This window comes from Hippocampus zosterae, chromosome 1, assembly GCF_025434085.1.
Source record: "Hippocampus zosterae strain Florida chromosome 1, ASM2543408v3, whole genome shotgun sequence".
NCBI lineage: Eukaryota > Metazoa > Chordata > Actinopteri > Syngnathiformes > Syngnathidae > Hippocampus > Hippocampus zosterae.
In genome coordinates this window covers 14,557,424-14,570,185 of record NC_067451.1, presented here as the reverse complement: position 1 = coordinate 14,570,185, position 12,762 = coordinate 14,557,424, and the positions used below count along the sequence as shown (strand labels likewise).

General features: G+C 43.0%; 1 protein-coding gene across 1 annotated transcript in view; it reads right to left on the bottom strand.

Annotated features, from left to right (window-relative positions):
• The window catches only part of gpc3 (glypican 3), a 103,226-nt gene that overhangs the window by 12,373 nt on the left and 78,091 nt on the right, over positions 1-12,762 (bottom strand). The window contains exon 7 of the mRNA XM_052071553.1: positions 5,362-5,548. Coding sequence (XP_051927513.1) covers positions 5,362-5,548 — 187 coding nt within the window. The remainder of the gene's footprint in view (positions 1-5,361; positions 5,549-12,762) is intronic.

The window sequence follows — 12,762 nt, the reverse complement described above, 5'->3', positions numbered from 1 at the left end:
TTCCATAAGCCCTGAAAACAGAGGAAAACAGTGTAATACCATTACAGGCTAAAAGTAAGTTTTCAGTAACAAAACAAATAAGGAAATCTGAATAAAATGAATTAAATATTACACATCCATTCTCCTGGCTGAATATTTCTAAAGAAACACTGCAGGCAATATTCTCAATGGCAAGACAACAGGGGAAGAAACGTTGTGAATGATGGCTCCATCGTTGCACAGCTGCGAGTTCAATCTGGTCACAAGTTTCTTCCACGGCCTGAATGAGGGGCACCACAGCCTGGAGCCGGAAATCAGAAAACTTCCACCGGCATGCTGAAAAAAAAAATCTCTTCGATGTGGTTTAGAAATGGAAAATATGGGGGAAGTACAGCACTGTGAACTATGGATGGTGTTCTGCGCGAAATAGCAGAAGCGGTGAAATGACACATTGTCCCAGATGACATAGTGTTGCATCTGGTTATTTACTGTGACAAGGTGGTGCCATTGGTCCAAAATTGTCAGAATCAGTGTCGCAAGGGGTCATTTTGGCAAGACGGTGGACGACGCCATTTTGTGAAATAGCAGCACAAAGGGTGAATAGTTTGAATTTATGCTAAATTTACATGTAAAAACACGTGCCCGATCATCACAATGCTCAAGTGGACAAAATGTACCTCCACGTACTCATGACACAGCTGTTTGGTTCTCTTCGCATTCTTCTCAAAAGTCACTCGATAAAGTTGTTTGATTTGAAATTGATGTTTTTGTCAGTGATCCGCAATGTGGCATAATTCAATTCAAATTAGGCATTTCAAAGAATATTTACTCAGTTAGGTAATTTCATGCTTGTCGGGTGGGTACATACTCCAGCGACCGAACTATTTTTAAAAATTTTATTTAAGTCACGCTAGCACAAAATGTGCCCTGTAAATCTTGCTTCTACAATTAAAGGTTTTGCGAGAATGCCACTTTCAAAAGTCCTCCACAACATCAATGTCCGACACATCTTTTCCTCGGGCACGTGGTGCATGCATGGCCACCACATGTAGATAATCTTGCACTCAGAAAGAATGCTTGTGTGTTATAGCTCACATAATCAACTCGAGAATGTAATATACTGGATGTACAAACACACAACAAACAGAGTGGATATAGCGTGAGCCACAGTGTCTGGAATATGGCTGCTCGGATGAAAACGTGGTAAACACTAATGTGGAGAAGCGGCACCGTGTGACTCACCTATCAGGTGCCGAGAGTCAAAGGTCACAGCTGCAGCTAATTTACATGCCAGGTTCTCGCACTGGCAACGTGTATGGGTGTTAATTTGACCCATATCCAGAGTGCACAATGTTTAGGTTTCCAGTGTATCAACCAAAAATGATCAAAGGTGTTTTTTTTTTTTTTGGTCACATTCTACTCTACCCCTGCATTCACTCACCACATTCCTCTTTCTTTTACACAAAGACAAACAGTCTGACATGATGGCAATATTTCCACTTTGGAATTTAATAACCTGCCGTTTTAATGAAATGCTCCAGAAAGCTTCCAGAAGAACAGCTTTCCTTTGGGGTACTTAAAATGACCGAGCGTCTGAGTGCACCGTTCTTACAAGAGGTCTATTCACGTGGCTCCTGCTGAGGACATTGAGTTACAATGCATATCCTGCCAGGCAAAAAAAAAGTGCTCCGGCTTGCTTAGCTGTAAGCTGAAATAATAATTCTTATAATGTACATTTTTAAAAAATCATTTTGGTATACTATTCACTAGTTCCAGGTTTCTAGTATTTTCCAGAGGTTTCTCCAGTCAACTAAAGGTTAAAAGAATACAAAGGACCACACAGAAAAAATAAAAGCATCCATGAAAAGCCAATTTGTAAAATCATTCAACGGGCTTAATATCAACCCAGTTGATGGTAAAAAATATTAGAAATAATTATTGTAAAATAATTCTGCAACATCATGACTTCAATAATGTGAAAGCTTGAGTTTGTTCCTGACTTCATTTGAGTAATTTTTTTTCGCTACAGAATTACTTTTTATTAAGTTATGATGTTGATGAATTTTTCTAGCATCATTGGTATTTAGTCTTTACAGAGTGGCCCTAATATGGCTTTGTACAATAAAATAACCTTTCATTGGAGGAATTCCAATTTATACCCATTTTACGTAAGTCCTAAGATATAACTTGCATTTCACTTTACATTGAATGGTGTAGTGAGGGATGTACTTGTTTTGCTGTTTTACGGGGTGAACGGTTTGAGGCCAGTTGTGAAAGCATAAAAACACGGGTGAGCCCTCATTAACATCCATTCATCACTGCCCACACCATCACGTTCAATACATGATAAATAATAATTCTTGCACAGTACAAAAAAAAACCATCAAATATTTAGCATACCGTCCTTGATTGAACATAATATATTTCTGTTTCATTTTAAAATATTTTTTTCTTATTTGTTGTGACATAAATGTGACAATAGAGCACGTAGTGGTGCAGGCGACGAAAGTGAATGTTCCAGACAATGTTCTGCAAAACACTGTGACCAATGTGTAGGAATGCTTAAGATCCGTCCAGTCATTTTCTATGTCATTTGCCCTCAGTCGGCCGGCATGAAACTGGATCAGTTGACATTCGCCGAGAAACGGCGCACACCCTGTCAACTGTTCGCCAGTCAAGTCATTTGCACACAACTCCACACAGAGATGTTTCAACAAAGACTAAACTCCTGACTGTGAGGCAGATGTAGTAGCCACTAGTTCTCCGTGTTGGCACTCACGAGCAGGTAAGGTAGAAAAATAAAATAAAAATGTAAAAAAACAACAACAACAACAACAACAAAAGCCTCAAATAATTTAGCAGTTCCGTAGCACAAAGCACAGCAGGGGACAACACCATCAGAGGTCACAGTAAAGACTGATTTGTGCTTGGTTGCTGGTGACGGGTCGGGGGGCAGGGCGGGGGGCCGGGAGGTTGTCCTGGAATAGCTCTCCTGCCCTGGAATGTTTTGGGGAATGTTGTTCGGCAAGAGGAATGATTGGTCAGGAGGGGAACTGTGTGTGTGTGTGTGTGTGTGTGTGTGTGTGTGTGTGTGTGTGTGTGTGTGTGTGTGTGTGTGTGTGTGTGGGTGTGTGTGTGAGTGTGTGTGTGTGTGTGTGGCAAGGGTAATCAGTCAGTCGTGGAATCCGTGTTGAGGGCGAGTGGGGACAGATCAACCATTAGGCACGTTTTGGGTACATCCTCCGTGTATTTGGAGGTTGACAACCAAGCATGCGGGCATCTCTGCCCCGCGTCGGACCTCTCAGCACCTTGTTGTTGTGGCTTCTGTCACCTTTCTGTTTTCAGTATTTGCCTGTGTCATGTGTTGTATCGTCCTTGCACTCCTGGCTTTGGGAAAGCAGGTCTGGCTCGTCCATTCAATAGCCCCACAGCTCAGACATCCAGCCCATTAGCCCTCATGCTCTGTAGGTTGACCTTTGAACCTCAATCCCCCAGTCCCATATTTGACCAAAACAGGCTGAAAGGGCCATGCAAGGTCAGCATTTTGATGGGTCGTTGCAGGCTATCAGCCACTATCTGTGTGTCTGCCAATGAGTGGGGACTTACCAAGGTCTGCAAACATTTCTAGCTTACATGCACAGGGGTCTAAACAGCCTGGGGACAGTCACAAAATTGAAGCAAAATCGAAATCTGCGTATACACATCCTAACATGTCTTGAAAGTTTCTTCTGTTGTCGAGATCACAAATACTGTGCACAACACACATGGCCACTCCTCCTTCAAAACAGTTGTCGAACGAAGGCGGACGAAGAAGAAGGCTAAAGGGAATTTTCAAATGGAGCTTTGCTTCTATAGCTTAAATGGCCCACTGACTTAACCTTCAGCAGCTTGTAAAGAAATAAGACACAGTTTGATGTGCCTGGAAGTGAGACATTAGAGTCCAGAAGCGATGGCATGAGGCTCTCACGGTCAAGTCCGCTGCAAGTGACGGCCCTCCAGGAGTCCCGTGTTAACCTCTGCTTCTTACTTTTGCTCCCTGCCCAGAAAACCCAAATCTCTGCCATAACATCCCCAACAGGCGGACTACTCCCTTGGACTTGTTTGCTCAGCTGCACTGGCTTTGTCTCGGCGTGTTGGGCTCCCTTGTTCCCGCTCCCCGGCATTTTCTCCCTCTTTTTCTGTTTGATTTCTTTTCTGCAAGCAGTTTGTAGCCTCAGTTGCTCTTTGTTTGGTCTAAGCAGAGCCCGTCTGACCATTTTAACTGACAGCATTGAGGTCAAGAGGTCGACTCGAGGCGGCTACCTGAGGAAGTCTCACGTCTTCCACCTCATAGTGTCACCTTTGTGTCAAGATGTACAGTCGTCATGTAAACACCTCTGCTTGTGTTTGGACTCTGCTCGCTTTGACTCACTGCAGAGGGAAACTTGCCGTGCGCTAACCAGTCTTACAGCAAAAAGCTCTAGTTTGTTTAATGAACAACTACTTCATAGCCTGTGACCGAAATGTTTTCACAGTCCGTCTCATAAAGACAAGTGCATGTCTTTTAAAGTGAGACTAAACCATTATTGTCACCTGTACCCAGCAGCCGAGTTCAGTGAAGTGATTGACAGACGGTGGAAGAGCAATTCTGCGCACCATGTCTGCTTTGGCTCAGAAAAGTCTCACCAAACTGGGACGAAACATAACATCAGCCCACCGTACCAACCGCTCACCAGAACATTGTGAAACATATCAACGACTGCCAGTTCATGCCACGACTGCTTGGATCCAGCAGTTTCGGGTCAGGAAACAGCAGTCTGAGTCAAGAGCTCAGGGTGCCCAAAGAGCATATACTGACACAAACTTGAAATACAGCCAATTACAGTATAATCACTTTGAGTAATGTCAATTTTTTATTTATGTATTTATTTATTTACAGAAATTGATAATTTTCAGTCAGGCTATCCCTATAAATAGTGGGGGTCCACTATTTGGCTTTGTTATGGGGGGGCTGTAAAATAGGGCTATGCAAAGCTACGAAATTTACAGCACAGTGAAACAATGAATTGGAACAACACAAGCAAACACACAACAACAATTTTTTGATTTGAGTTGGGAGTTGCTATGACTAACGGCAACGAAAAGGGAGACGATTGTCTCCACAACTCACTACAGCATTAGTGTCTATATTTGTCATTTGAAGTATGACGATGACACGCTGGTTAAGAGTCGGCTTGATCAATGGGCGACCAGAGGTCGTTTACATCACCCATATGGTATTGGCTCTGGCTGACCCGGTGGAAACAGTACATCCTTGTACCTAATATTTTGTACAGCTCTGTTTAGTCGAACAGGTACCCAGCAATGGACAAAAAAGGTAATAAATAAATGAATGCATCTAACCTGCAAAGACGCGTAAACGTTTGCGTCGTGGTGGTGGTCCCAGGCCCGACATGCCAGTGCACTCGTCCTCATCATCACAGTCGCCGCTTTGGAATCCCTCGTCGCCTTCATCGCTCCACCCGACCACCCCACTTGTGCGCGTCCGGGCCCTCCAGCGTTTTTCAGATACCGTTACATGGCGCAGCAACTGTGGAAGGAACAGAAAGTAGCGAAGCCAATCAGCGCATTGACAGTAAAGCCAGTAAAATATGACGTTCATTCAAGGAGTAACTAGAATGAGCCAATTAGGATTTTATTTTGTAGGGTATGAATCACCTAAAGCAACACCAAAATCACTTGCAGGCAGCAAACAAATTGTTATCCATGCATCCATCCAGGGACGTAGCCAAACATTTTTCAATGTGATGGCCAAGCCACGGGTGGCCGTGTGTGCATCTGTGATTCTTTATCATACCTCCATAGTCAGGGTTTCATAGAATAAAATTCACACATACCGAGAACAATTCTACACAATTCTGAATGTTGCTTTTTTCCTTAGATTTGTTCCTGTTTGTATTAAGAGTGTGTGTGTGTGTGTGTGTGTGGGTGTGTGTATATATATATATGCATTTTACTTCATAAGACCATGGATAGTATAGACTTCTCAGCCATAATGTTAGCTTGCCATGGCGGGGAAGTCATGATTTTGAATGGTCTTTACCTAAAAGTGATTGTTTCACATTTTGCGCTCGGATCAATTGTATATTTATTTTTTAAAAAGATGATGGAGTGTAAACACACGAAGGGAGTACTGCATTCACGGAAGAAATAAAAATCACAGCTATAAAATATTTTCCCCGTGGTGGCCAGGTGGGTTGACTGACCACAGACTTACATGGGGTGGCCATGGCCAAACCTGGCCGCTTTGTAGCTCTGACCCTGCATTCATCACCCGTTTTCAAAAGCGCTAGTCCTCATCAGTGCTGCGGGTGTGCTAAAGCCTATCCCAGCTGACTTCAGGCAAGAAGTATTATCGGGTTCAATGTCTGTTTTTAAAATATGGGAGGAATGTGCTGTACTATGAGAAAATCCACAAAAACATGCAAGCTCCACACAGGAAGACCGGAGCCAAAATCTGAACCCAGGAATTATGGACTTGAGGATGACATACTTACTCCTCCACGTGCTACCTAATTATATTTACAAAGTATAAATTTTGTTTCATTATCTATGTTAGTATTTTGATGACAAGAAAATAATTACAGGTAAATAATTTGCTATTTGTCAACCAATCAAGGTGCTTGGACGTGACCTCTTTGTTCTACCTGAACCTTGATTCGTCATTTACCAAGATAACCTGTGGCCATGATGTGTGAATTCTCTTTCGTCACATCAATTGTCACAGCAGATTGTAAGCATGAGTTGACCTCTTGGCTGAAAAGCAGCTTGACTCTCGGGTACTTGCCAAGAAATTTACAGAAGCTCTTAAAGTGTTATGCAGAACATAACGGACGTGTCTTACAGAGCACTCTGGCAATGCAATCTCAGAAAAAAAGTGCAATTGTTCAAATGTATTGCGGTGTGTAATTCCATTATTAAAATCATGTTAAACATCTCAACTTGAAAGGGGAAACATTCTTACGATTCATTACCAAAGGATGAATGGGGGTGGGGGGGGTGGGGGGGGGGGGTAGGAGTTCATTCTTGTACCAACTGGTGAAAAAATGTGAGTGAGTGCAGAGACGACCTCACTTGTCGTGCTCTGACCATCTTTCAGTCTCCTTAACATCGCACATGATTGAGAGCCCTGCCAAGCTCGCAGATGTGCTAAATTCCAAGTCCGTGCCTCGCGAGTTCCTCCTTTCATCTCACCGCTCTGCCTCCTTGAATGCTTTTTATTGAGTTGCTTCTATCTGCATACGTCAGCGCGATTGTTGTTGTGTTCGTTGTTTAGGCTTTCTCTGGGAGAAAATGTAGTTCATATGTGCTGTGTCTCCGGTCAGCTGTGATTGGACTTTGTGTGCGTGTAGAAGCAATAGACAGAGACAGCTGAAGTATAAAACTCTAATCACAAACTGATGTCAGTCTGAGCATAAACAAAGCCGTTCTCTTCCTTGCCATACAAACTCGTCGGTCTGGGTTTTACAACATGAGAATTCAGACAGACGCAACACACGATCACTTTATTTCACAATGCCCACAGAAAGACACCTCAATTTATATCCCGGCATGATAAAAGAGCAAACTTTTCTCAAAGGCTATTTACATACACATTAGGATGGACAAGCAGCCTTCTACAGGCAGAAAGGACGATACATACGTGAGACAAGAGGTGTCACTTGAGGACAAATTCTCTCAATGATGAGTGGGAGTTAAATGTACTAAACAGACTCCTTTAAGGGCAGGACACTGTTTGTCCACTTTGGCCAGAGTCCTCCACAGATTTACTGACTTGGAGAAATTGCTTCTCCTCGTGCCTAGCAACCTGTTTGGACTTTGTGAGGGCCCCTTGTAGCCCATCTAAGGCAAACAAACACTTGAAAAGAGGCACATTGATGCAATGGTTCGGTAGAAATTAGGGGGGGAAAACATGACAACAATAAAAACAGAAAAAAACCCACAAGAATGGCAGTACTGCGCCAATGTGAAGTGTTTACGCAAGCACCATTAAGAGTAACTGATCACCTGCAAGCAAACATACCTTAACACAAAAACTCAAACTGCCATTTGACTAAATGCTCACGACAAGACACGTCAAGAGTTTATTTTTTCTTATCAATCTGACACGCTGTATTTATATGACAGTGTCAATCAAAACTGAACTTGGTGAAGGTAGAATTGTTGATTGAAATGCTCACCATTTTGCATGGTCGAGGACTAAAATGCAGCAAAGCAGGGAGGCAAGACCGGGAGCAAGAGGAATATTTATTCACAAAAGACAAAAAGGCAAGCAAGGTGCATGGAAACAGAAAGACTGTCGTTTCAGAATTTAAAAAACAAAAACAGGATATAAATTCAACCAAAAACTGGGAGTGCATTGATCACAACTGGGAACAAGAACACAACAAGACAGAAACAGAAGCAACAGAAATAATCCGAAGAAGACGGGAACTAAATACAAGTCAACGAGTGATGATAAATACCTCATGCGAGTGATGAGAGGGAACCGATTGGTCGAAAGAAGGGACCGGGCTCACGAGAACACGAGGACACAAAAATCTTATGACACAGACAAGGAATGGAAACAGCGACAGGAAAACGTGACAAAACTCAATCCAAGCAAAACCAAATGAACAAAAACGTATATCGTGGTAGAAATGACCTCAGCTCAACTCAAATTTATCTGTCGAGCATTCCCCCCCAAAATAATAATAACCCTGCTCCCTACCAAGTGCAGTAATGGAGTAAAGAAAAGGAGTAGAAAAACACAGCATAAACATTCTGGAATCAAATATAAGAAGTTTCTTTCAGTCCTACACAAGGAAAGCAACGTCAGTATCATGCCAGCTATAAATACGAGCAGAGGCACAGTGGCTGTGAAGTAAGATGTTTTTTCAAGAATTGGACACAAACGTGGGCAGCATAATTATAGCAGTGGTGGAAGTGAGCAGTAGCCTTGCGCGGTGCCCTTTTCCACAAAGGGGTGGGCCTCTGGGCCTCTGTGGCAGGGCGCGGTGGCTTCTCCCCACCGGCTGCTGGCCTCTGCCTTGGCAGTGCGAGCAGGGGAGGGCTGGATTGTATGTTTGTGTCACAAGTGACGCGGCTCTTTTGGCATATGGCTCGAACAGTGATCTGGAAGGAGCAATCGAGATTCACCACAAAACCTCAAGTTGCTTCACCAGGGACTTTCGTGGAATTCAATAAGACAAAAAAACCCCAAAGCGCATAGGAGCATTGGGACAGATAAAAGAGACATTGTTGACAACTGCTCAGTCTGTTTTCCATTAAAGCTTGGCCTTTTTTTTTTTTTTTTTTTACTAAGACCCGGCAGCAGGTATGAGCCTCCAACCGATTGTGGGTTCAACTCCCCCTAGCGCAAATCATATCCGAGGAAATGCTCACTTTCCAGGGACTGCGCACGAAGTTGTGTGGAATTGTGCTGAATGCAGGCCAGCTCAGACAGAAACCCAGAAAGCACAAAGGGCTGTCACAGCCTCCCACACAGGACATGAACTCCACACGGGGTCACTGCTGGACACAGCAGCTGCAGCAGAGCCACGGTGGACGTCCGCTGATACAAATAAACCTCCTCCCACTGGTGGAATTTTGTCATTCATGACGGCGCGTGAAAAATAGGAAGGACGAAGACGGAACAGAAACATGTATCATCTTGTGTGTGTGATCTCCACGGAGTTTGAACGAGCGCTGTTGCAAGTGACAGACAGCGAGTAATGAAGACAGAACATGTTCAAAAAAAGGGTCTCTCCTTCTCAGGTCCTGTCTTATGTTCTTCTTCTCCATGCAGAGGACATGTCTGGACTAGAAGCGTATGACTCGGCCCAGGCGGAATCTGCTGCTCACAAAGTTTCAATGCGCCAACACATCTTGTCTACAAATCTAATCTCGACAATTTGGGGCCCAACTTCCCCAAGAGACGATTACTTTCCAGACATATCTATTTTTGTAAAAGTCTTGGTTCCACCTTATCTTTTGGACCGTTTCCAGAATCATCAATACGATCGTAAAAATGCCCCAAAAACAGTTTGCACTTTGTAATGAGCGTGAAGTTAAGGCGGACTTTGGAAAATAACATCAGAACATTTCGTTCTTCATTGAGACTTTATAGAATCTAGCATCTTAATGTGACCATCTTTTCACCTTTCACTTTTTACATTTCACAGACAGTCATTGTTTTGGCACATCAACACTTGGGACTTTTTTTCATCATGTACACCTTTTCTGGTGTGTGGCCCTAATCCGCCGAAGTAAATAAATATGTGGCAAGTTAGTACAAGGTTCTCTCTTGACATGGTAGTAGAGCATTAGAGATCATTACAAAATATTTTCCTTTACATATAAAACAGCCACAGTCAAGAAAATAAACACAGATTTGTAAGACCAGTAGGTCAGTTGTGGACTTGCAAGACAAACAAACACCCAAAAAGCACCACCAATGACGAAATGGTTCATGGCATTTGAGGAAAATAACCTGAAAGATGAGAACACCAAAAGTAATTGTGGCCCTGCGTCGAGTGGAGTTTGTGCAAACACAGCCATGTGTAACTTACCACCTGCCAGCACACACACCTCAGCACATAAACATTCAAACTGCCATCGTGACTGACCCATCAGACATTTCGTTAGGTATACCCGCACAATCTCGTCAGTAAAGCCCCCTCTGGTTAGCTAAACAGCGGGAGAGAAAAGTACATTATTTATCCGCAACACTAAAATAGCAATGCTATGGATCCTTTGGCGGTGTACTTGTGATGTCATCATGACACGGTGGGCTCAGGGTGGGGGGACTGTATTTGGTTTCTTCTGACCGCTTTACTGACCAACTCCTGTTTAATTGTATGAAACAGACACAGTCAGAGGGAAAGAAAGGTAAGAGGGAACCGTTAATCCAGTAATTGCTATAAATAAGCGTGCAGACACTTTCACAACAAGCTGTCAACTCACCAAGACCATCGCCCTTTGGTCGTACCAAATATGAAAATAAAACCACACTACCGCATGACATCAGTGTGACAATATGTCAAAAACCAGCATTAGCTTGGAACAAATTCCAAGTCCCAAAGACTCACATGAAGAGAGTGCGGTTAGTCTTGCCTGTCTCTGACACACCAACAAACAAACAAATCCATTAAAAGCAGGCGCACGTAAACAGTCCCCAGTTTCCAAAAGAGAAAAAAATTGTATCCACATTTGCATCAAAATGTACACATCACTCAAAGTTATGGAAATCAGTTGCGTAGTTCCTGTAGCATCTAGATACTGCTGTTTGCAACAAAAGGAAAAATGTTAAAGACCAATTTCGAACAGGTGCATCTTTAGGCACCACAAATATTTTGAACATTTTGATATATGCTGGGTCCGAACAACAGTTTCTTAATAAGTTAAAAACAGCCTTGTTCACATGGCTGTCCGTCGAAGAACTACATTTCATGTGGATTTGGACTAAAATGTGTTTTTTGATCCACATATGTGCCACCTCACCATAAAGTCATGAAAGCATTCGTAAAGTTACTTTTGTACTTCTGTGATACTTCTGAATTAATGGAATCAGAAAAACTGCAAAATGTAAAACTATGGCATTTGAATTGAATACATTCCTTTAACAAGACAGTGATACCCAAACAACAGAATACCAACAATTTTGAAAAGATGTCATTCAGTTAGCAGTATATCGTACATTTTGATGAACTTCCACACTTTTTCACAAATCCAATCATTCTTTTTGTTTTTTCTTTAGACAATCACATTGCATTGTGTATTGTTATCGGCTTGAATCATTAGGCCACAGGGAGTGTTAAAAGAAACCCAAACCTCAGAAATGTGAGTCAGACGTGCTAACCGCTAGTCCTGCCATGACAAGCATGAACACACACTTACTGACATCAGACCAATTAGGGTTTCCGTTACAATCAACAACCTCTATTTGAATGCATCAACAGTCACTGAAAAGCCAACAGAGAGTCGAGAAGACAAGCGGGAAAACGACACTGAATTAGAAACCCAAGTCGCCGAGAAGAGCAACGCTGCCTGCGCAAACGCAAATACAGATGATTATGAAATCCCAGCGGAAAGATTTTTAAAGTTGGCCTGCGGCATCTACAACCAAACACCGTAAGGCTTTGACACACTGATACAAATGTTATAACAGAGATACCAGAAAAGTCCCTCATGCAATTCAATGCCTTAAGTCGGGACTCACCCAACATATTCCAAATCTTCATCCCACCACTATTATTTTGCAATTATAGAAACCAACAACACTGTACAAACGTGCATTTTAATAGCATGCAAGTGTGCCACATACATAAGCAGGAGCCCTTTAGAATCAATATTTATCCATCCATCCATTTTTCGATCCGCTTATCCTCACGAGGGTCGCGGGGGGTGCTGGAGCCTATCCCAGCCGTATTGGGGCAGTAGGCGGGGGACACCCTGAACCGGTTGCCAGCCAATCGTAGGGCACGCACAGATGAACAACCATTCGCGCTCACACTCACACCTAGGGACAATTTTGAGTGTTCAAACAGCCTGCCATTCTTTTGGAATGTGGGAGGAAACCGGAGTACCCAGAGAAAATCCATGAAGGCCCGTGGAGAACATGCAAACTGGAGGCCGGAACTGGAATTGCACTGTGAGGTCCACGCGCAAACGACTGGACCACCGGGTGGCCCATCAAAAATGTCGCTAATGCTAATTTGAATGAGGAGGAAACAGCAAACTATTAATGAGGTAAATCAATAAAAA